The 25,571-nt window shown below is 32.5% G+C and overlaps 1 protein-coding gene across 4 annotated transcripts; it reads left to right on the forward strand.

Moving 5' to 3' along the window:
• The first annotated feature begins 10,439 nt into the window (after positions 1-10,439).
• LOC126691851 (ethylene-insensitive protein 2) lies at positions 10,440-22,969 on the forward strand. 4 transcript variants are annotated; one of them, XR_007644849.1, is made up of 9 exons: positions 10,440-10,737; positions 11,966-12,602; positions 13,192-13,278; positions 13,439-13,549; positions 13,636-13,848; positions 17,066-17,248; positions 17,364-20,063; positions 20,448-20,924; positions 22,753-22,969. XR_007644849.1 is itself a non-coding variant. In XM_050387089.1 (8 exons), the coding sequence occupies exons 2-8, from the start codon at positions 12,354-12,356 to the stop codon at positions 20,823-20,825; spliced, it is 3,921 nt and encodes a 1,306-aa protein (XP_050243046.1). In that variant the 5' UTR covers positions 10,440-10,737; positions 11,966-12,353; the 3' UTR covers positions 20,826-21,104. The 4 variants fall into 4 exon arrangements, 1 of the variants encoding a protein (XP_050243046.1); XR_007644847.1 differs by lacking the exon at positions 22,753-22,969 and adding an exon at positions 21,055-21,104; XR_007644848.1 differs by lacking the exon at positions 22,753-22,969 and adding an exon at positions 21,058-21,104.
• Positions 22,970-25,571: the final 2,602 nt, after the last annotated feature.

Here is a 25,571-nt window from a genome sequence, read left to right on the forward strand (position 1 = left end):
AACTGGGCAAGGCAAAAATAAAAAAAGAACATGGAGTTCACGTTACTGTGAAGATGCTGAGAGATAAGGATGAAGGGGCAATAAGGTTGATAGGTCATAAGACGTGAGAAAGTGAAAAGGGTAGGTGAGAGCAATAAAAAGTGAGGGTATTTTTGTTATGAGAGATGCTACGTCTACAACATTTTTACAACAAATCACAGGTGGTTAGTTGTTATTGGTTCAAATTTGAAACTAACACTAAGATTATTTTTTTACCCTAACAATAACAACCAGTAACAACCTGCCACTTAGGATTTGTTGTAAAAATATTGTAGACATATCATTTCTCTTTTGTTATACAGCATGCCTCAACGTTTTCTCCCCTATTTTCTTTCCATTTTGGAGAGAAAAGTTTTTGTAAGCCTGGGTGGAAAATGCCTGGACCCCACACAAAAGTTTTCTTTCCTCTCCTTCCAACCAAACAACACACAAAATTCATTTTTTCTCAAAAGTTTTCCATCCTTCCTATATCACCTCCAAACAAACACACCCTAAAAGTTAGCTGAATAGTATAATAAGACCCATGAACAGTACAAAAAAGAAGCTAAAAATTCAAATAAGTTGAAACTTGCATCACATCCCAAACGGACTCTAAAGTTGGGTTTGGATAGCATCGCATTTGCGTTTTTTGGCTGGGTCCCGTGCACTGTTCACGGGACCCGCAAATATGAAAAAACGTAAATCTAACTTTAAAACTGGGTCCCATGGCACTATTCGTACATTTAAAAATTATTTTACTACAGTATTTTCAATTTTCAACAATAAACAGCATCCAAATAGACTCTAAGTCGAATTGAGATGAGGTGCAATATCTAAGGTGCAATGTACATGATGTAACATCTCTTAATGTTAATATATGAGGTTGAAAGTTGAAAAAAAAAAGTAACTTTCAATTTCAACCATCAAATAAAAAATGTAAAAAATAAAAATAAAAGTTAAAAAGTGAATGTTGTAAAAATTTGTGAGTGAGAAGGGGGTAATTGGAGCCAATCATAATCCAAGTGTTTTCAATGTATTTGGGCAGGAACCATGCTAGGACCACAACTATTTACACAACTTTTGTCACAACTCGCCATGTGACAAGTTAAAGCAAAAGTTGTGAACTTTATAATGGTCCTAACACTTTTCTTTGAGCACTGTATATTTACAAACAGTATGTATAACAAAAACTACCCTTGTGTTTTAAAAAAAAAAAATTATTTTAACCTATATCGTCTGCTCAAGATGATAGTTCTTTATTATAAGATGAAGATGCTAATCAATTTTTGATATAGGTATAGATTGAACTATAAATTTCTTATTCAACTATTAGAGACTTTACCGGTTAAGTTAACTATAACCCACTCCACTTGTGTTAAGTTTATTGAAAACTTTTGAATGCTAGATTGTACTCATTAAAGAAGAATAAAGTGGATTCCACTACTTTAGAAAAGGCTAATAAACAAATAAATACTTTTATTTTAACTAAAATGTACTTTTATCAAAAGCTTTTGGATGCTAGATGGTACTTTTTAAAGAAAAATAAAGCAAATTTGTAGTAAAATTTAATAAACAAATAAATATTTTTTTAAGTTAAATATTATGCAATTTCTTAGAAAAACTTGATCCACTATAAGTGAACAGCAGAAATCTAGTTCCAAAATTTGGTTTGAAATGACAAGTCAACGCCCAAAATTGAAATTCATTAGAATGTTATGTGATGGAAGTGTTACAGGAGGTCATTGGAACAGTGGTGTGTTAGGTTTAAATACAAAAAATTTCAAATTTAAATTATTTGATATACATCATCGCATTAAATTTTAGGAATTCTAATCTAAATTCATTCCATTTATATATAAATCCAAAAATGTAAGAACAAAAATTTTCAAATTCAAATTATTTTGTATACACCATCATGTTAAATTTATCCTATTCAAAATTCATTCCAAGTATATTTGAAAAATTCAAACCTGTACTAAATACATTTGTTTATCTTGCTAACATAAAATTGAACATTAAAAAAATATGAACAAAACTTAGGTACAATACCTTAAGTGCTATTTCTTAGGTTTCCCTCTTAAGATTCAGGCATGTGACTACTTAACTTAAAAATACACTTTCATCCTCTTTAAAAAAAAAAAAAAAACACTTTCATCCCATGAGAAAAAATTCATATGGCAAAATTTTAAAAGGGGAACTTAAGGAACAACACTTAAGTACTGTACCTAAATCTTGCTCAAAAAACATTATCTAACAAAATACAAGTCTTTAGTAAGCACATTTACATTCAATTAAGTACAGTAGTATTTTAAGAAACCCAAAAAAAGGCACACTAACTTTTATTATATAAACTTTACTTTTTTGTGTAACAAAAAATTAAAATAGAGGTATTATAGTAATTTAAATTAATAATCAGGTTAGGTTTGGCTATCTAAGGTATATAACCCAGATCCTAACGAATTTAAAAATGTGAAAAAAAAAAAACCCAAAAGTTTGGTTGGGTCAAAAAAACCCAAAAGTTTGGCTATCTAAGGTTTGGTTGGGTCAAAAAACCCAAAAAAAAATCTGACCAACAAAATTTGCCCAAAAGTTTCTTTAATAATAGTAAAAAAAACAAGAAATATTTTAGTTTTACCAACAAAATTGTTTTTTTTTTTTTTTTTTTTTTTGTTAATGTGGGTGATTAGAGCTCATAGAAAAAAATAGTGATAATATATATATATATATATATATTATAAGTTATTAACAATGACCATGCAGAAGTCTCACAAATTTTAACTCTACCATAAAATCACATTACCTATAACTTATTAAACAAATGAAATTTTGAGCACGTTTGGCTGCGCCTAAAGTCAATTAGCTAGAGATCATTCATCATTTAAGATTATAAATAAACACAAGAGGGACACTTCAGCTAGTAAAGCTGTTTGTATAAGTGTATTTGAAAAAGAAAAAGAAACATGATTGTACGTTCAAAGTTTATAAACACGTCGACCATTAATGCTTCAATTTAGATAAGATACAATGAATCAACTCCCACAAGACTAACAAAAACAGTGAAACACTCATATTATAAACTTGTGCCACAAAGCCCCAAAAATCTCAATCTAGTAAACTAAACTGTGCAAACTAGATTCTTGGTAGCTTGGTGATCTGGGCCATGTTGGTCTCTATGGGGATTTGTCTCCATAAACTGATAAGTTTAACTGCTAAATGAGATAGATGAATGAATGTAGTTTTGTAATTTCAAACGTAGTTCTTTGATTTGTTATATCTAAAAGGTATACTTAGGGAATATATTTTAGTTTTACAGGGTTCACATAATTAATCAAAGTTCAGTGAATATGTTCAACTCAGCTAAGTCTTCCTGCTTCGATTGGCGTAGTGACATGTAATGTAATGCATTATAATATTGCTTTCTAATCTTGATACTGAACATAAACAGCATGATTATAGAAAGGAAAAGTAGTTTGATGCACTGAATTGCCAACGACTAGATCAATGAGAGAGAAAGAAAGAGAGAATAAGCCAATGCATGTATGACACGTTGTTGAACCTGCAACCTGCACTGCAGGGATGCTTTACTCTCTTTCTCAAGTGTTTCCCCACACACAAATACAAATTATGATTAGAAAAACACACACCAATTCTGAATTCCCCCATTTATTTCTTCTTTCCCTGTCTATTGCATCTGAAGTATTAGGTTATTGGCTCTTGTACAAAATTTGATTTAGTCCTATGACTTCCAATTTAATTATTTCAATCCTATAAGTTTTATTTGTGTTCAATGTAGTCCTTTCATCCACTCCATTAAGTGAGTTGCCGATAAGTACTCCTAAAACAACAATGTTTTGCTATTTTTAAAATTACTAAGTGAACGTTCGGATAGAGTTGAAAAGTGTTTTCAGCTGCGTTGTACGTTTTTCAGTGGGTCTTGTGCATTGTTAACTAGACCCACAAGTACTTTATTCAGTAAAAAAACTTTAAAACTGGGTCCCATGGTATTATTCATACATTTAAAAATTATTTTACTACAGTGTTTTCAGTTTTTAGCAATAAGCGGTATTCAAACAGATCCTAAATTTTAAAAATTTAAAACTAATGATAATAGATGGAAAAACTCCTGGATTTGCACACGCAAACTTGGATACATGCTTACGTAGCCTCTGAGTATACTTGTTATCAAGCTTGCGCATGTAGGCTAAGGTTGGTGAACTTCATAAATGTTTTTTTCCTTATTTTTTAGTGTTTGGTGTAACCGAAACTATGAGGCAATGGAGTACAAAATTGGCCAAAAAAAAAAAAGTTTTACACTTCTAAAAAATGTAGGCAATTTTGTAGCTTCAACCAACTTATCGATGTTAGCCCATCCATGCCACTACCAATAGCTGGCCATAGACCACTCACCTCACCCTCTGCTCAACTATTGACCACCGCTTATTAATCTTCAACCACCAAATATCCGCCACCACCGATTGTTGACCACCATCACCACTTACTCGTTATGTTTGTTTCTATGATCAATTGCAACTACCATGACACCATCCTGGATTTCCTCCCTAAATTGCAATCGTCATTGGGAATTTTAGTACAACCAAATGTTGGAAAACTAATTTTATAGTTTACAACCAAACAATGAAAAACAAATTATTTTTCCATAGGAAACACTTCACACAAAATAAATGAATCCTATATAAATCTTACCAAAAATACAAAATTCGTCAATTTTTATGTTGGTGTTCACTTGACACCAATTTATTTGGCTTTTTATTATTATTTTTTTCACTAAAAATTGGTATAGTTGTACTTAAGAAAAAGAAAAAAAAAAAAAAAAACGTGTACCTCTCTCTTTATACTCCCTTTAATTTCTCTCTCATCAACGTCGAATCACATCATTAGGGATAGTAACATACCTCAAAATTATCCATGGTTTGCACATGATCCGACCTTGTATCGCCTCATAGTCATCCCTACTTATTTTGGCATTATTTCGACAAGTCAAATTTACAACAGATCAGCTGACTTGTTAGTATAGGTTGTTACAAAATACACAGATGACGAGGAGATGATATGATGCAAGTAAAGGTAGGAGCGTTATCAACATATTATAAATCTTACCAAAAATACAAATTTCGCAAGGTTTTATGTTGGTGTTCACTTCACTTGGCACCTGTTTATTTGGCTTTTTATTAATTGATTTTCACTAAAAATTGGTATAGTTGTACTTAATTAAGGAAATAAAAAGAGTTTATAAAGAGTTTTGTGTGTGTGTATATATACACATATATAAAAGATGTCTAAGTCAAAAATCAATTTGACATTTAAAAAAAGAAAAATTTAAAAAAATTTGAGTGAAAAATTGACCCTATGACACATTGCAATGCAATGAAAAATTTATGACATTTTTACAAAATCTTCCACGTATGTATTGCTTTGATTCGTACCACCAATTAAACTGTTTAGTTGCCTAGAAAAAAGGACAATTTTTTTTTTTTAATCGTTTGAAGTTTGTAAGATTCGAAGAACAATCCAGACAAGTGACTGAATATCTTATAAAATTAAAGATAATTAACTGTGTTTTTGTGTTTTTATTTAAATGCATTTTGAATTGGATAATGCTGATGATGCTAGCATGAAGATATTAGGATCTTTTCATGAAACAAGTTATTAGAGTGAATAGAAGCATACATCATTACATTGCCATATTTAAGAAGTAATTTGCCGCGATTAGAATGACATTACTTTTCTCTAAGTCCATCACTAATAGTCTAGAACCTTAGAGCTTAATTAACGTCTTCTTATACACAAAGTGCTTGAAGGTTTAAAGACAAAAAAGTTTGAACTACCGTAGAATACTATAACTATCTAAAAATAAAATAAAAATACCCATTTTTGATATTATATTTTTATTTTATATTATATACTAATCACAAAAGAACCCGATCAAAAATTGTAAAAAGAAAAAAAAAATGTTTCATCATCACATTAAGTGTTAGTTTAGATAGCAACGCGTTTGCGTTTGTGTTGGTAGCTGCGTTTTTTGTGTGGTCCCGTGCACCGTTTACAGGGTCCGCAAGTACGGATTTCAATAAAATTTTCTTTAAAACTGGATCCCACGATACTATTCACATATTTAAAATTTATTTTATTACATTGTTTTCAATTTCAATTTATAACAATAACTAATATTCAAACAGCACCTTGTTGGAGACTTTTGTCAGTAAAAAACAAAGTATTCCTTCCATTTTTTCCTCTTTTTCTTTGTAGTCCAACCTTATCATCAAACCCTGCATATATAAACAAAAGCCATTCTCACAGATGTCATTTATTCATTAAAAAAATGATTACTGGAAATGACATATCCCCCCTCTCAATATTTAACAAGAAAATAAATAAATCATCAGCATTAATTAATATTACTCGTTCAACCATGCTTCATTTTTTCCCTCTTTTGTTTTATTAAAGCTGTCTAATCTTAAAGTGAATGTCATTATCATGATCATTGATATTGTTTAGATAACAAAATAATTTAAAAAGCATAAGGCATCTCACATTCCACCTTAATTAATAAATGATTAAAAGAAATGAATGGTTAGTATTTTCTTGTAAAACACTACTTTCAATTTTTTTTTTATTATAATATATATAGAACTTAAATAGCTTTTGACTTCTTTTCAGCACATGTTTATTATAATATTTCCTCACTGATGCTATATTGCTACAGAAGCATATTCCATTTTGCATGGATGAGACCGCATATTAATTTTAATTACTTTATTACTTTTCATGAGTTAATTTTCATTTATACAATTACCTTACCAAAAACAAAGAAAGAAAAAGAAAACAAATGCGATCGTATAATTTATATGGTTTTCCTTATTTTTCATGTTGACATGTAACTATTATTATTTTTTTTTTCAAGTTCATTATTATCTTTTTTTTTTTTTTGATAGAGATTATTATCTTTAATTAACGGAATGACTGAAATTGTTTATAAAAACAAGCTAATGATGTGCATTATATATTATTATATATTAAGAGGATTTTGAAAATTAGTTATGACTTCTTAAAATGTTAAAAATACCCTTAATTTAATTAGATAATCTTTATTTTTAAAAACGAGAAAATTGGGTTAAAATTGTAATTCAACAAAATTCAAAATATATATATGTATCCGAAAAACTTTTTTCCTACAAATTATCACCACAATCTTTATTTAAATATATCTCATACACATTTAATACAATTTTTTTCCTAAAAACTAGCATACACTAAAACCAGCAGTTTACTCAATTTCAAATACTAAATTTTAGTTTCTTAAAAATTTCTTCCGATGTAATCTTACTAATAATAGATAAATTCAAATTGAAAAATTACATTAAACTCCAAATAAAAAAAGAGCCTCGTCGCACGTGCAAATATATATATTAAGAGGATTCAAAAAATTATTTATGACTTCAAAAAAATCAAAAATACCCCTAATTTAATTAGATAATCATTATTCTTAAAAAAATAAAAAATAGGGTTAAAATTGTAATTCAAACAAATTAAAATTTTTTAAAAAAAAACTACCAGAAAATTTTTTTTTCCTAAAATTTAGCACACTCTCAATCTAAACATATCTCATGTAAGTTTGATACATTTTTTCCCTAAAAACTAGCAAACACTAAATCCAACAGTTTACTCAATTTCAAATCCTAAATTTTAGTTTTATAAAAATCACTTCCTGTGTAACCTCACTAAATTTATATATTTTTTTTGTTACAAATGGTTCTTTAATAAACTAGCATAAAGTTTTAATTTGATCTATTATGTAGCGGTTCAGATGATCATCTATGTATATTTTATTTAAATAACTCTTTAGGTAATATTAACTAAGTCATATTACTTTTAACACGCACTTTGTGAGTGCAATAATTTTCTTTTTTATTTATTTATTTTTGTTTAGTTTTATAATGTTTAAAAGTAATAAATAAATAACCGTGTGTATTTTGTTTTTTTTTTTAAGAAAGAGACAAGATAGAGATAGTCTTCTAAGTTTTAGGCTGAATGGAGAAGATAAAAGAAAAAATCTAAAACTTAGGAAAAGTAAATTACTCTTTTAACCAGTTTGTGTTTTTTAATTTAAAATTATTTAACTAAATGATAGAGGTATTTTAGAGAGTTTAAGAATTTGTGTGAGGATATTTTAATACGCAAACAATTGAAAACCAAACCGAAATCATGTTATTAATAGTATAGATAAATGACTTAAAAATACATGTGGATACTCATTGCATAGTGAGTTAGAATAATTTTCATCTAAACTAATTTAGAGGAAAATTATATCCAAATAAGAATGATTCATATTCTCTGCAGAAATATGTGAATACCGTGTGCTATATGAATTAGGATATTGTTAATATATACTTTTTGAGTTTAACTCTAAACACGATAAAAATGATTAGGATATCTTACAAACAAATATATATATATATATATATATATATATATATATTTTAGTAAGAAATCAAACTTTAAAACAAGATAGATGGTTTATTTTATGGGAAGATAGATGATTTTATTTTCGTATAAATAGAAAACATGGCATGTACAACTAAATAAGAATGATCTATTTCCAGAAAAAAAAAAAATTGATCTAGATATAATAAGATAACAAAAAAGAAAAGAAAAGAATGATCTAGATATAATAAGATAACATATGTATTAAAGTCCTATTGAATTTAGATATTATATTGATCGACATATTTTGAAGAAGCGATCACCATAGTTGACTCTTTACGACAACTTCATCACTGAAATTCAGATACTGGCTCAATTTTTCTAGACTCATTTATTCTTTCATGTAAAATACTTTTAATTTTTAGCATTTGCCTTTTGTCTTAATTTGTTTATAATAAAATTAGCTTTAAAAAAAATTAACGTTTGGGTTTTTGTCACATATTTAGTATAAAACTTACTAAAAATATATATTTTTTATTATATTTAGTAAATAAACTATCGAAATTACAGAATGCCAAATAGATGCTTAGCATATTCATTAGCTAGGAGATAAATTATACGGTTCTTATGGTAGACTACGTTATTTGTTCACCATTTTACTAAAAAACTCACACCTGTTTAAAATTGCTGAGTTAGTAGTCAGTTTATATATATATATTTTTTGATTTAATAATTTTAAATAGATGAGCGTTTTTTAGTAGGACAAAATTTAGGTACGGTACTTTAGGTGCTCTTTTTTAGATATTTTTTTTAAGATTTTGCCACGTGGTTACTTAACTAAAAAATATACTTCTTTCTCATGAGGAAAAAATTTGCTTGACAGAATCTTAAGAGAGAAACTTAAAGAACAACACCAAAATACTATATCTAAATTTTGTCTATTTTAATAAAATAGTAGACAAGTGACATGGTCCACCACGAAAATTTTATAATTTGTAGAGCTTTAAAGAATCTCAAGATTGAAAACTTTTGGATCTTTATTCCTTTGTACTTGATTGATTTGAATTAATAAAATCACCTTACTCTCTTACAAATAAAACAGATTTGACATATTTTTGTACCCATACAAAGATCTACAAATGTACAATCGGTGTTTAGCGAAAAAAAAAAATGTACAATTGGTAAGGTACGGTATTTATGTAAAAGTTTCATTAACAATCTCCACCAATTTAATGACCGATTGGATTTTTTTTTTCCTTTTCTAGAAAGAGTGAAGCATTAAACACTACACTTTTTTTAAAAGAAATACTTTCAAATACTGTTCTTAAAAAAAAATTATACCAAATTTTTTATTGTAATTATTTTATGTGATAAATTATGATTAATTATTTATCATTTATACATAAACTTTTTTTTTTCTTTCTATTCTCGCAATTAGCCATATAAAAACATTGTGGAAAAGAATGTGTAAAAGAGTATGTCTTACAATTATTGTTTAATCTTTAGAAAAATTCTAATTTCACAATATTTTCGCAATAAATTTTTAGTGACAAATTGTTACGAGCGGCGGGAAAAATATAACTTAAGTTATAGATTAAAATTAGAACTAATAATAATTTACTACCGCTTTATTATGAAAACATTATGAAAATTTTGTATACTTATCGCTCGTTTAATCTCTTGAAACTTCTTTCTCACCAAAAAAAAAAAAAAAATCTCTTGAAACTTTGCCATCATAAACCGAGCAAAGAGAAAGAAATAAAATCAAGAATTAAAGACGAGAGAGAATAAAGAGAAGCTGTGTTTGTCATAAAAGGAGAGAGACAGAGAAAGAAGTAAGGTTTTTTTTGGTTATGAAAGGATAATATGAGTGAGAGAGAGAGAGGGATGGGCAAGTAGTAACTTGTGAGCTGAGCTATAAATGAAAAAGTAGATGAAACGTTAACTATCTTTGGAGCTTTCTAGCCTTTTAACACATTTTTTTGTGGAACTTTTCCCCACTTCCACTCTCTCTCTCTCTCTTTTCAATCCCCACCCATAAATCTCCTTTTCCTTCTCTCCTCTCTCTGAAAACTTGAGCCTTTCTCTTTCTCTCTCTCTCTCTCTCACACACACTCTCTCTCTATATATATAAGAAAAAGAAAAAAAAAAATCCAACTCGTGGCGTTTCTGAGATCTACAATCACTACTAGTTGTGAAGTGTGTAGGACTTCAGAGATAGACAGAGATTGGCACAGAAAGATAAAAGCTTTGCAAAACCCAGAATAGGAAAGCAAGGTAAACCCATTTTCCGAAAACCCTAGCTGTACGGAACCCCATGTTTTGATTTTTTTGATTTCAATCTTTATCTATCTATATATATCATCATCATCTTCATCCTTGGTGTTCGTGCAAGTTCCTACCTTTGCTACTTTTTTTCAGTTTTTTCTTCTACTCTCAGATCCATGGCGGCGCTTTCTGATCTTTTTGATTCTATGGAGCTTTTGGGTTTTTTTTTGTTTTGGAAAAATTTAGGTTTTTGTGTTAGGAAATTTGAGGTCTTTGTTGGTTTTTTAGTGTTTCTGTGTGAAGATCTGAAATGGGTTCTTGGGGTTTTTCTCTCTCTCTCTCTCTCTCTCACTTTTTTTTTTTGGGGGGGGGGTTTGAATTTTGTTGGATTTGCTAATTGCTATATTTATTGTTTAGCTTATGTTTATAGCTGTTAATAACTAAGTGAGTAGTTTTTAAGGTAAGTATCTAGTGAAGATTTGCTTTGTGTTGTTTTGGGCTTATTTATTTAATTTTTTTCCCTCACTGGTAAGCTAATCTAATCTTGTGCTGTTGGGGCAATTAAGCTTGGTTTATTACTTCCAAATGAATTGGAGTTCCTACGAAATTGGAACATACATAGAAAATTACCACGGTGATTTATGATTTGCTTGTAAGGAATGTGATTATTAAGGCCTTTGTGTTGGCCAAAATGAACTTTTCTGGAGCATTTTAGTTGTTGTAAAAACGGAACGAGTTAGCGACATTAATATGTTGAATAAGGTGCTCCTCTGTCATTTCTATATCTGAATGATCAAATAGTTTTGTAATTTTACACCAGGTCGTTTTTAGCTGTAAATCTTTTCAGCTCTTTTTTTCCCCCCAGAATAAAACCCACATGGAACCTGATTTGCGATGATTTCTTGTTAGCATTTGAATTTTGGTAACTTCAGTTGGGCATCGTTCTTGAAAATATCGAAATGCTTTTTTTAAACAGCTGGTGCCCAAAGTTTTGATTGTTTTATTTGAAGTTGAGATTCTGTTTCTTGTCTCTTTGGTTGCAAATTGATGTGATTTGTAGAGCCAGGATTAGACGTAAACAAGGGGCATGAAAAAAGATGATTCATTTTACAGAATTTTTCCTGTGAAATTTTGTTAGGTTTGAGAGCGTGTGTGTGTTATATACTCTTTGATTCAAGTAAATGCCTAAATGGTGTAAGTGTAACATAAATTGGATTAAATTTTTGGTTATGTTCAGGTTGTGTATAGAAATTTCAATTGGGTATCAACGTCAGTCTATGGTGGCATTCATGTGAATTTGGTTGAAGGTGTCTGAAGATCACAGCTAGTGTTGGAATAGCAGTTGCAATTTGAAGCTGTGTTGTCCGATTCAAGCAAGTTGCACCATAGGGCCTGGCAGACTCGTTATTTATGTTCTCCAGAGATTTGGCTTAGGCTTGCGCTTTACTGAGTTCAACTATAATTTATCACAGAATTTGCAATGTCTCTGTGAATGTCTTTTGGATGTTGTATTTTGTCTCTTCAAGACAGGGTTAGCAGCCATGTGATTTAAGTATCATACTGGTACCTTTAAAAAAAAAAAAAAACCTGGTACTTCTGTTTTGTGCAAAGTACCAATCCATAACATGGAAGCTGAGAATTTTAATTCTTACCATCTGCCAGATGGTATTAATCGGCTACTTCCTGTTGTTGTACCTGTGCTTCTGGTTTCAGTTGGATATGTTGACCCTGGGAAGTGGGCAGCAACTGTTGAAGGTGGTGCCCGTTTTGGGTCTGAGCTGGTAGTATTAATGTTAATTTTCAATTTTGCTGCTATTTTATGTCAATACCTGTCGGCTCGGATTGGCTTGGTCACTGGAAGAGATCTTGCTCAGGTATCATTTCTCTCTATCAGATTTTACTTTTATTGTTCTCTCTCTCTCTCTAGACATATGGTTGTTTTTCTTGTTCTTAAATGTGTCACTCTACAGAAATTTTCCCCTTAAAATTATAAAATAAATTTGGAATAAGTAATTAATGATTGCAATTTTGTATGGATCTATTTTATCTATTACCCTATTGTCAATGTGATCCGTTAATTGCAATGTGAAGAAGACACAACAGTGTTGTTATAAGACCTCTCTTTTCCATCTGTAGGTCCTTAGGTCCTTAGGTAGATTGGTTGTTAGGTGAATAGGTGTATACACATAAATATCTGTCCACAATATGGTTTTCAGAACATAGGTCTACGTGCAATGCCAGGCTACAACCTTAGTTGTAAATTTCTTCTACTTGGTTCTGGTTATCTGATAGATTATTAAGTGCTGTGCCCCCCTCCCCTCCCCCCCTAACCAACACTTCACCCACCCAAATATTCACAACTAATGCTCATAGTTGCTGACTGCACAATTTCTCCCTGTGCATGTGTACTTGTTATGCTAGTAAATTTTTAATATTTTTTCTTTCCAAATTGTTATGCCATAGATTTGCAGTGATGAGTACGATAAGTTCACATGCATAATCTTAGGAGTCCAAACAGAGGTTTCTGTGATTGCGCTGGACCTTACCATGGTAATTTCTCATTCAATATTGCTGAGCCTTTTTTTTATTCTTTTGGATGTTTAACTCTTGAATTATGGTGGAACTGAGGCATGAGCTATTATCTGTGTTTTTCATTATTGAATACCAGTTTTGCTTTATACCTAACATAAGGTTACACTGAATTGACTAGATCTTGGGCCTTGCACATGGACTTAATCTTCTTTTTGGGTGGGACTTGTTCACTTGTGTCTTTTTGACTGCTGTCAATGCTGTTTTATTTCCACCTTTTGCAATCCTTTTGGTAAGTGTGATCAATTGCATACCCTTTTGGGAAGGTTGTTTCGCATTGCATTATGATGTATAATTTTACCATTTTTGATTTTGTAGGAGAACTGCAAAGTAAAGTTCCTATGCATATGCATGTCAGGCTTTATTTTTCTTTTTATTGTTCTTGGAGTACTCATTAGTCAACCAGAAATCTCACCTTCAATGAATGGGATGCTAACAATTTCAAGTGGGGAGAGTGCATTTGCACTGATGAGTCTTCTTGGGGCAAGTATCATGCCTCATAATTTTTTTCTTCATTCCTCTATTGTACAGGTATTTCTGCCTTCTATACTCTGCTTTTATCTGCCTGTAACTATACACATTGTCTGTTTTTTCCCCTCACATAATGTATCAAATCTGCATACACACATCGGCATCTATTCATTTTTCAAAATATCTTACTGGTATTTGAAAAAAATTGGATTTTCATATTTCCTTTAGATTGACTGCCATTATAGCTTTGAGGTTAAACTTGGACGATGCTTGGCTTCAGAAACTTTGTGTTTCACTAATGCCTATGCGAGGGATTCCTCGTTGCCACAGTCTGAACATTGAATCTTGTTTTTGCCTTTTGATACAAGCCTTGACTTGTTTCAACAATGTTAGCTTGGAGTTATGGGCATGCATGCATGTTCACTTAAGTTAGAGTGCTTGTCTTCTTCTGTTGAGTTTGACCGGTGTAAGATTTGAGCTTGGATTGTTAACAAGGTATTCGCTAGGATGTGACGCATCTGATATAATTGCAAAATCCTAAGAATCCAATGTTAATATTTCCATGTCAAAACATGTTTGGCCAGCACTCTGACTTGTTAATGGTATCCAGCATGTCCATTTCTGATGTGTCAGATAAGACCAGAAGGCTAAATAGGACCATAGGTATAGCTAATCATGGGGGGCATTAGAAAATTTCACTTAGTAGATTGTGTGGGATGGTATGTTCTCCCTTGCAGGATGGATGGGATGCATGAGTTATGGGGCATCCAAAGCTATGTTGCATGGACACAGCTAAAATGGCCACGTACCAGTACCGTACCCATACCCATGTGGGTACCTGTGCAACTTAGATGTTCAGTTTATTTGAATTCTTGGTTTGTACTTAAGACAACATTTTATGTGTGTCATTGTGCTTATTTGCTATTTATTATTGCCTTTAATTAATTTTAGATATGTTTTCAAGCATTTTATTGTTGTTAATTTTAAAACTGAAAATAAACATATTATGTCTAAAAATATATAAAATATACCTAAAAAAATTATTAATTAATTGCTGTACCCCAGACATGTCAGTACCCTAGTTTTCCAAGAAATGTTGTACCCCCGTACTAATACCCATGTTGGAGGGGATGCATGAGCTATGGGGTGTCAAGGTGCCTTGAAAGGTTTTTTTTTTTTTTTTTTTTTTTTTTTGCCTGGGCAGCAGTGTGGGATAACGTTTTGACAGTGGATCGTCTTTGGAAGCATAGCATATAGATCATCGACTAGTGTTGTATGTGTAAGAATGGAATTTGCCAAACACCTTCTACTTCATTGTACGGTAGAAATCATTAAATCACACACTTGATACCAGAGTTAAGAAAGTGTAATTTTTTGAGTGTGAGAGGAACCTGTAACCATTTTTTAGGGTACAGCTTTCTTAGGGCACTGGCTATGCTTGTGATCACCTTAGTTAATACATAATTTAATTTGCAATGAGGGCGTAAATTCTAGTTAGCACTGTGTTTGTGCTGGGTAAAGGATCTAAAACAGGTCTTTATGTGGCAGAAAGGGCACAACTAGAGTTCAAATAGGCTATAAGATTCTGATATGGGACATACCATATGATGGTATGAGTTCTAAATTGCACTCCATAGCAATATGTATGTGTTCATATTGGCTTAGAGAACCTTATCTTTTAGAGTCAATCTCAATCTTTGTTAAAGGAGGTTAAGTTAGATAATCAATACAGGCCCTCATGAACATGAGACTGGAAACGCTGGAAATGTAGTAGCAAGCTGACTCTTAAGTAGTTTAACAATTGATAAAAGATGGAATTAATGTTGAGGGCAAGTACAATGAATTTATTGTAACCTCACATAGTTGGAAAAGAATACACGCTGAGATAGGCCTCATGTCCTGACAATTGGGATAGGAGATTGATTTAGAAAAACAAAACCTGATACCAAATTTGAAGCAGGAATAAATCAAAATGGATGCAATAACAAAATTTAAGAACAGAAAAAGAAAAAGGAAAAAAGAAGAAGAAGAAAGACAGATAGCGCAGGAGTCCACACCAGACCATTGGAATAATTCCCTGAGAAATTTCATTCGTGATAAACTTGTTTCCAAATAGAAGTACAATAGCCTGCTTATATAGACTACTAGATTTAGAAACCCTAATTCTAAAACAAATTGATTGAATTATAAAAATACCGTTGACTCTAGGAAATTAAATGAAATACTAAAAACCTAATTAACTAATAAGGCCTAAAATAAAATCCAATTGACCTATAAAAATACAATTGACTTCACAATTAAATAAAAGTAAATTAAAATAAAATTTTTCTTGCTTCCCGCATCACGGATATCCTTGTATATTCTAAGTACTCTGCACTTTAGGTGGATTCATTTATTACTATCTCTGCCCTTTGTTAGGGTTTGTAGTCAGTAATGCTAGTGCCTCTGTGTAATACATGCTTGCAGAAAGTTGACTCATTGAATTTTGGAGTGGCACAGGGTACAGGGATCATCTTCTTGATAAGACTTTCTTGAAATAGATTTAAATGGCTAAAGATTAATGACAGAATTTTTTGATAGAGGAAGATACACAAGTTTGTTTCATTGGGGAAGATTGAACGTTATTGTTCTCATTGTGAATTTCGAGATAAAACTTTAGTGGATATCACTCTTGGTTGTAAATTATTTATATAAGAAATTTCTTTTAATGTTGCTTATTCATTGTATGCCAGTTATTTTCTATGGATAAACTTCAGGAAATTGCAATTTTAAATAAACCATTGACATGGTTTCTTCTGGTGCATTGGCTGTTCTTATTACTATCAATGCTGGACTATTCTATTATTGCACACATTGTACCATAAATGTTTTTCTGAATGCTTTTATCTTGTAATCTTACTTTACTACACTTTTAGTGCATCATACTGGGTAGTCCATGTCCTGTTTGAAATAACTTAGAAGTGCAACATGCTTGGGATTCATTCTCTTCCTTTAATTGGTATATGTTATTTAAAATATAATTTGGAAATATTCTACAGAATAGATTATCTTTAGTCATTTGTTCATGTTGATACACACACATGCCGAAGAATATTTTCATAACTTGGTCATCCCTTATAATCTTCTTTACTGTACATGTAAACTCATATGACTAATTTCCCAAGCTTATCTCTTCCCCTGCCCACCAAAAAAAAATCTGACTGCAACAATGCTGGTCTTACATTCAAGATGTGCTTGTTAAATTTCTGAGACTTTGCTGTGTGTTATGTTCCTGCAGCATCTGGGATCACCAAACATTTCCAAGGATGCTTTGTGTCATAACCATTTTTTTGCCATCTTTGGCGTGTTCAGTGGTATTTATGTGGTGAATTATGCGCTGATGATCTCAGCAGCATCTGTCTTTAACAGTTCCGGCCTTGTTATGCTTACTTTTCAGGATGCAATGACACTAATGGAACAGGTTAAAATTTTAATTTTTTTATATGCAATTGTTATGATGAGTATCACTAGAAGATACTGTTCAGAATCAAGTGATAGATACTGATCAGGTTTAATTTTCCATATTATCATTACAGGTGTTTATGAGCCCCTTTGTCTATCTATTTGTTCTGTTTTTCTCAAATCAAATCACGTCATTAACCTGGAGTCTATGTGGACGAGTAGTTTTGCATGATTTCTTGAAGTTGGATATTCCTGGTTGGCTTCATTGTGTTACAATCAGAGTTATTGCCATTGTTCCTGCCCTTTACTGTGTGTGGAGTTTAGGAGCTGAAGGGATGTATCAACTACTTATATTCACACAGGTGATGGTAGCTTTACTGCTTCCATCTTCTGTGATCCCCCTTTTCCGTGTTGCTGCATCAAGATCAATAATGGGTGTCTACAAAATTTCTCAGATTGTGGAGTTTTTAGCCATTGTCACATTTATTGGGATGCTAGGCTTGAAGCTTATATTTGTGGTAGAAATGATATTTGGGAATAGTGATTGGGTAACTAATTTGAAGTGGAATATGGGAAGCAGTATATCTTTCTCATATGTAGTTCTTCTTGTCACTGCTTGTGCATCACTTTGTTTGATGCTTTGGCTATTAGCCACCCCATTAAAATCTGCTAGTGCTAGATTAGATGCTCAGGCGTGGGATTGGGGCGTGCCAAAGGCTGTACCTGATACATCCACCGAGAGAGAAGAATCTGATTTAACTGGAAGTGCATATCACGGCGAGGCACCCATTCAGAAGCAGGAACCATCACTGGCACAGAGCAAGGGTTTGGAGAGTCATTCAGATGGACTAGTTGCAGATCCTCGTATCAACTTGCCTGAAACTATTACTGAGCCTGATCACAGGCATCAGTTGACTACTGTAGAGGAAAATCATTCCAATTCTACATTTACTAGCTCCCTCACATGTGGTGTGGAGGAAATGCCAGTGGCGGTAGGGTCAGTCCCTGTCTCAGTTGTTCCTAATGTGCTTTCTGATGTTAAATTGCTAGACACTAGAAGTGTGAAGTCAGAATCAATGGACCCTGTTGAGAAGATTCTGGGAATGGAGGGAGATCTACAAACTGAAAAAGATGATGATGAGGCAGATACTTGGGAACATGATGAATCAGGTAAAGGGGTTTCTGGGAGCACACAATCTTTGACATCTGAGGGTCCAGGATCATTTAGGAGTCTCAGTGGGAGAGGTGATGAAGGAGGAAGTGGTACTGGAAGTCTTTCAAGATTAGCAGGATTAGGACGTGCTGCAAGGCGTCAGCTAGCTGGAGTTCTTGATGAGTTTTGGGGACAACTGTTTGATTTCCATGGGCAAACTACTCAAGAAGCAAAGACTAAGAAACTGGATGTTTTGCTGGGAGTGGATTCTAAGCCTTCCTCTTCATCACTGAAAGTGGATACCACTGCACAGGAATTTTCTGGATACTTCACATCGGTGGGAGGCAGGGGATCTGATCATTTAAGCAACTCAAGTTTATACAACTCTCCCAAGCAGCAGAATGTGCAAAGGAGTACAGAGTCAGCATATGGGGTTCAAAGGGGATCTTCCTCAATGTGGTCCAACCATGTGCAGTTGTTGGATGCATATGTTCAGAATTCAAGCCGCAATGTCCCAGACTCCAGCGAGAGGCGCTATTCTAGTGTGCGCAATCTACCTTCCGTGGAAAGTTTGGATTATCAGCCCGCTACAGTACATGGTTATCAGCTTGCATCCTATCGAATGGCTATAGACAGAAACTCTGATCACTTGAATAGTCAAATGGAGTCAACAGCTTTGAGATCCCCACCATTGGGTGTTACAAGCTATAGTAGAGATTCGATGGCTTTTGCTTTAGGGCAAAAGTTGCAAAATGGGTTAAGCTCTAGTCATAACTCTAGTTTCCAGAATCCGGCAATATCCAGAGAGAGTCAGTTGCAATGCGAAAGATCGTATTATGATCCTTGCTCTTCTGGACCTGCTGATACTGTTGTAAGTTCAGCCAACACGAAGAAATACCATAGCTTGCCGGACATGTCAGGATACTCTGTCCCTCAACGGGACTTATACATGTCTGATAAGAGTGCACAATGGGACAATCCTATTCAATATGGACCCTCTGTTAGTAGAACAGTTTATGAACAGTCCTTATATCCAAATTCTGGATCAAGAACAGGAGCTCCTTTGGTATTTGATGAACTCTCTCCAACAAAAGTTTACAGAGATGGTTTCTCTTCACAGTTGAATTCTAGTTCCAGATCCCTCTGGTCTAGACAACCTTTTGAGCAGTTTGGTGTAGCTGACAAAAATCTTACTGTTGGGAGTGAAGGAGTTAGAAGTAGGTCAAGTTCAATTACTCAAGAAGCTACTTCTACTGTGGATTCAGAGGCCAAACTTCTTCAGTCTTTCAGACATTGTATTGTGAAGCTATTGAAATTGGAAGGATCTGATTGGTTATTTAAACAAAATGATGGGGCTGATGAGGATCTAATTGACCGAGTGGCCGCAAGAGAGAAATTTCTTTATGAAGCTGAAACTAGAGAGATGAATCGGGGGGTTCAAATAGGTGAGCCTCAGTATTCTTCTGATAGGAAGTCTGGTTCTGCCATGAGGAATAGTGATGCAGGTTTAAACAACTTTTTGATTTCCTCTGTTCCTCATTGTGGGGAGGGCTGTGTTTGGAGATTAGATTTGATAGTGAGCTTTGGGGTGTGGTGCATCCACCGGATTCTTGACCTGTCACTCATGGAAAGCCGGCCAGAGCTGTGGGGCAAATATACATACGTATTAAACCGTCTTCAGGTAAATAATTATTTTTCACTTTTATGATGCAAGTGTTTGTGAGCATCACTTGTTTCTGTTAGTCATGGTCTCTGCAGTAAGATCATTGTCTTGGTTGCCTGTTGTTGACCAATAAGAAAAATGATGATGTGCTGAATATCATTAGTGGGGTAGTGCTGCATGATAATATTGTGCTGTAGTTTTAGGGGTATCTTGTTAAAGTTCATTTGTTACAGAGTTTTGCACTGTTTTTCAAAGAATGATTACAAGAAACATAAAAGGCCTTGCAATGCACAAGAAATTCCTACTCTTAAATTGTTTTGTTTTGTTTTTTGTTTCTGTTTTTTTTTTTTAAATCAAATCCTTTTAGTTTTTGGTGACTTAGTGATATCTTTTTATGGATAGGGGATAATTGATCCAGCATTTTCAAAACCTCGTTCTCCAATGACCCCATGCTTCTGCCTTCATATCCCTGAGGCGTACCAGCAGAGGTCAAGTCCACCTGTTTCAAATGGAATGCTACCCCCTGCTTCAAAACCGGGCAGGGGGAAATGCACAACTGCAGTGATGGTCTTAGATATAATCAAGGATGTAGAGATTGCAATCTCTTGTAGAAAGGGCAGAACAGGCACTGCAGCTGGTGATGTGGCTTTCCCAAAGGGTAAAGAAAATCTTGCATCTGTCCTAAAACGCTACAAGCGTCGTTTATCTAACAAATCTGTTGGTGCTCATGAGGGGTCTGGGCCACGTAAGGTTCCTACATCTTCCCCATATATCTTGTAGCTCCCGCCCTCAGTTTCCAACAGGTTCAGTGATTATTGGGTTGCTTGATTTTGGGAAGCAGCTCATGCTCCTGATCAGCTCTGTCCTCAGTTGTTAGAGGTCTCTCCCTCTCTCTCTCTCTCTCTCTCTCTCTCTCTCTCTCAATGTGTATCAAAGTTTTTGCTGCAAATTTTATTTCCATGTATTTTACATATACATAGGATAAGAATTACTGGATATGTTATTGCAGCAGAATTAATGAAAATGGTGAGAAGAAAGGTAGAAAATTGATTATCGCAATTGCGTTGTTTGGGTACTTCATCACTTCCTCTAACGAGTCAAATCCATGAATGCTTAAAAGTGCCAATACAGATTTCACTAGTTGCTAGTTAAGGTTACCATCTCAATGCGTGGAGGGTGTCAAGTCAGTTCCTTTGGGAAGGTTTTACAACACTGCTCTATGTAGTGCTAAGCTAAGCATAGTTCTAAATATGCAAGTATATGGTTTTCTTTGCGATATGTGATCATTTGATTCTTTCTGTTTATTACAGTTTAAATAGTCACCACCTTTGTATATATTTTGTTCCGATAACTTAGTAAGTCGTCAAACTACACCACGTGATTTAAATACGTCATGTATGTATGTAACTTAAAAGTACATGTGGATGTTAATTTCAGTAATTATACTCGTGGGGGGTTGGAGGAAATTTCTTTTAAATCAATTTAGATGAAAATCGTATATGCTAAATTATATCATATATTATAAATATGTATGGAGTTTTCAATTTTTTTGGAAAGGCTCATGTTTAGTAAATGAAATCCAAATACTTTGGAAAATGAGTATTTTAACTATTTTTCAAAAAAGTATAAAGTATTATATGTATTATGTTTTGTACAAAAGTATTTTAATTTGAGTAAAATTTTAAAATTCTTATTGGTATTATAAATTTTTTATTGTGTTTAAGCATGCAAGCCTGCCCTAGAGAGACAGAGAGAGAGAGAGAGAGGTAGAGAAAGAGAGGGAATTTACACCTCAATTCAAACTCAAATATGAAAATTTTAAATCACTTTCAATCTAAATTATGCATGTATTAAAATTGGAAATGGATATTATAGTTAAGAATTTGTTGTTGGTACTTGGTAATGACATCATCTATAACTAATTTACATTTATCACATGCAATGTAACATCTTAATCACATGCTAGATTTATAAAACAAGTGACATCTAGTCTTTTACTTCTAACTTTCTAAAATCTAGTTTGTGAATGTTCCTCTCGCTAATTTTTTCTCCAATTTTCAAATACTACAGTAAACTTAGTACATGTAGATTTAATCACTGCGCACCTTTGTCATGATGATTATGTTGCAAGTATAAGTTTTTGTGAAGTGGGAAGGGAGAGACAAGAGTTGGGGTTCAAATTTTTAGGAGAGAGTTTTATACACATATATACTTGAATTAAGTTGAAGTAGAATTTTTATCATAGACCAAAAAAAAATCTAGATTTAACCGCACATAGAGAGAAGTTAGATTTCGATAAAATTTTAGATTATTTTAATAATAATGTGCGAAAATAAATATGAATTTTTTTTTTTTTTTTGCATGAGATAAAAAATTGAGGATATAATTATTTTCAAATAATATCTTACAGAAGTATATTACGGTAATATAAAGATGCTATTAAATTTGGAATATGTTAAAAATAAATTATCTATTAAATGAACCTGTCTTTTTAATCTTAAACTTTTCATTTCTGTTTATGTTTTTTCATTTTAATTTTTATTCAAAAATTTTGAAACGTTTATTGAACTTCATTTATACCAACTATGGTGTTGAGAAAAAGCCCATATTGAGTACAATGCAATCATACGTACTTCCTCTCATTTTTATTTTTGGATAGATACTTTTGTTTTTTCCTGTTAATGTTTTGTTTGTTTATGTGGAAAAGACTCTAGGGGAAGACCAGACATTGCAATGAGGTTCAACTGTGTTGCATTATAATCCTAAATTTTAAAAGTTTTAAGAGAATGCAAGGGATCGCACTAACCAGGAGGATGGCGATGCGAAACAACATACACTTAATTCATATGTAGCTTGGGAAAGTTTTATACATTGTTTATTCATGGTTTGAAAAATAGCACTTTGTCTAATTGAGGTTAACTTCATTATGCTTCTGTCACCTACCTCTGCTTAGACATTACCCCAAACAAAAAATCATAAGATTTTTCTCAAAACAAGTCCAAAGCATTCGTTTTAGCCCTTGAATCAAAGATTTTGCAAATATTAATCAGTCAGAAAATCACATTATCTTCATCTTTTTTAATCATATTGTCATTTTGGAACTGATTAAGTTTTTTGAAATTGAATTATCATTTAAAAAAAATGGCTGAAATTGGTACACACTCGCTGATGTGTTGAAGTTTTGGAAATAAAAAAAATTGTTATGGAATTTATATTTTCAAACTTCATATATGTAGTTCATTTCATCTCTAATGGTGTTTATTTGAGTTTGGAGTATTCTATGTTAAGGGTTTCGTTTCTAAATATTTGAGGGTGTCTTTTGGACATGTATTAAATTCAAATGGTTGTAGACACCCCATTTTACAACTTGCATTTAACCAACCGGTAGATCTTCAGATTTGTGATACAAAACAAATCTTGATGTTCTAACAATCATAATGGTATGTCATGGGTTTTGATTGGACCACTTGATCAAAAGTTATCATACAAACAATTTTCAATAATCATGGCTTGCCTACACGATGGGCCTGATCGCGTCCTATTCTAAACACTTAATTTTGATTGGTTCTCACAAGAATTAATTTAAAATTAATCAAGTGTGATTTAAAAAAAAATGCTCAAAAAACGTCATTATCTTCAGCAGTAACTTGAATCGCATTTTTGGTCAGAAAAAAGTTGAAATTTGGATTTCTCTATTTCTATAAAAGTTGTAGAGAATTAAATTTCCTTTCAAAAAAAATCAATCCCGAATCAATTGGAATTTTGAGCAGCAAGTTATGACCAAAATACGAAACAGGTGCAGAAGATAACACAAACTCAGCATTATCTTCAATTTTCTCTCAAAATTTCAAATGAGTTCAACATCAAATCTGGTCAAGCCTATCTAATAGACTTATCCTTTCCCTTTGCTTCAGAAGAAAGATTTTTGAAAAATAAATTGGGTAAAGAAACAGATACAGCCTATGAAAAAATTCAAAAATGCTCAAAAGACGTTACTATTTTCAACAGCAATTTGAAACACATTTTTGGCATGGATAACGTTGAAATTTGGCTTTCTCTATTTCTGAAAAAGTTGTAGATAATTGAATTTCCTTTCAAAAAACACCCATCTTGAATCAATTGGAATTTTGAGCGGAAAATTAGAGCCAAAATACGAAGCAGGTGCAGCATCATTTCAAAATTTGAATGGGGATCAACACCAAATCCGTCCCAGCTCATTTAAACAGGTTATCTCCTCCCTTAGCTTCAGAAGAAAGCTAATAACTTAGCTTTAAAGCTAAGCCATCCCTTCCCCTATAAATAGAGAAGACCTCTTCCATTCTCTGGACCCCAAAATTCCCTCTAGAGAGCTAGTGAGAAAGCAGAAAAAAAAAAGCTATTGAGCAACCATTGTTCCTACTTTGGTTGTAGTTGAGTACTTCCTTGCTTTCTTCCTAGCCCTTTAGGTGATCATTTCCCCTTTTAATTTATGCTAGTAAGTAGTTAACTTTTTTTAATTCTTTATACATGCTAGAATAAATGCTTACAAATCATTATTCACTTCTTTTATGCTATGCTTGGATGAACATGCCTATGTCTTATTGGTTTTCTCTTACATGCTTAGATGAACACTTCTAGGCCAATACACAATTTTCTTTTGAATGCTTAGATGAGCACTTCTAGGCTAAAACACAACTTTCTCTTTAATACTTAGATGAACATGTCTAGGTAGTTGTTTTACATTTTTAAATGCTTGAACAAACATGTCAAAGTATTTTGATTTTGCCTAGATAAACATGTCTAGGGTTTTTTCTTTTACTTCTCTTCATAATTGCTTGGATGATCAAATATGCTTAAAGGTTTTATTTTTATTTGCTTCTCTTTGCAATTATGTTGATGACAAATAACATGACAATTTTGTTTTCCCTCACATGCTTAGATGAACATGTCTAGGCTAGGAATTCTTTATTTATATTGATCTCTTGGATGAACATGCCATTACCTTCATTTTTTGTTACCTAACAAGTTTTATTTATTTATTTTTCTCTTTATGTCAAATTCCCCTAACATATATTTATTTACACTTCCTGCAAATCACATGTTTATATGACATATTCTTTGTATTTGTTTGACATGACATGACATTGGCCACCTTAACCTAGGAGACCGGTTTTACCGGGCGAGATGGGTGCTTAATCCCTTCCCATCTCGTAAATTAGCCTCCGAACCAAGATCAAGGGTTCTAGACAATGCCCTTGTATTTACAATTTTACTTTTTTTTTAGAATGTAACTAGGAAATAAAGCAATGTAATTTACTTTTCTTAGATTGTATCTAAAACAAAAAGCATTGTAAATTTTTGTTACAAAATTCGATGTAAATGATCATATACATTAATACAACAGAAGTATTTTGCATTAAAGGTTTTCTTGTTTTTCCTTTTAAATTAAATAAGTGGCGACTCCTTGTAAAACCCTCGATCTAGGGGGGAGCACATTTTTACAATGGTTTGTAAAGAATAATGTAGGTTGACAGTTGAGGGAAATTT

Source organism: Quercus robur, chromosome 7, assembly GCF_932294415.1.
Source record: "Quercus robur chromosome 7, dhQueRobu3.1, whole genome shotgun sequence".
Classification (NCBI taxonomy): Eukaryota; Viridiplantae; Streptophyta; class Magnoliopsida; order Fagales; family Fagaceae; genus Quercus; species Quercus robur.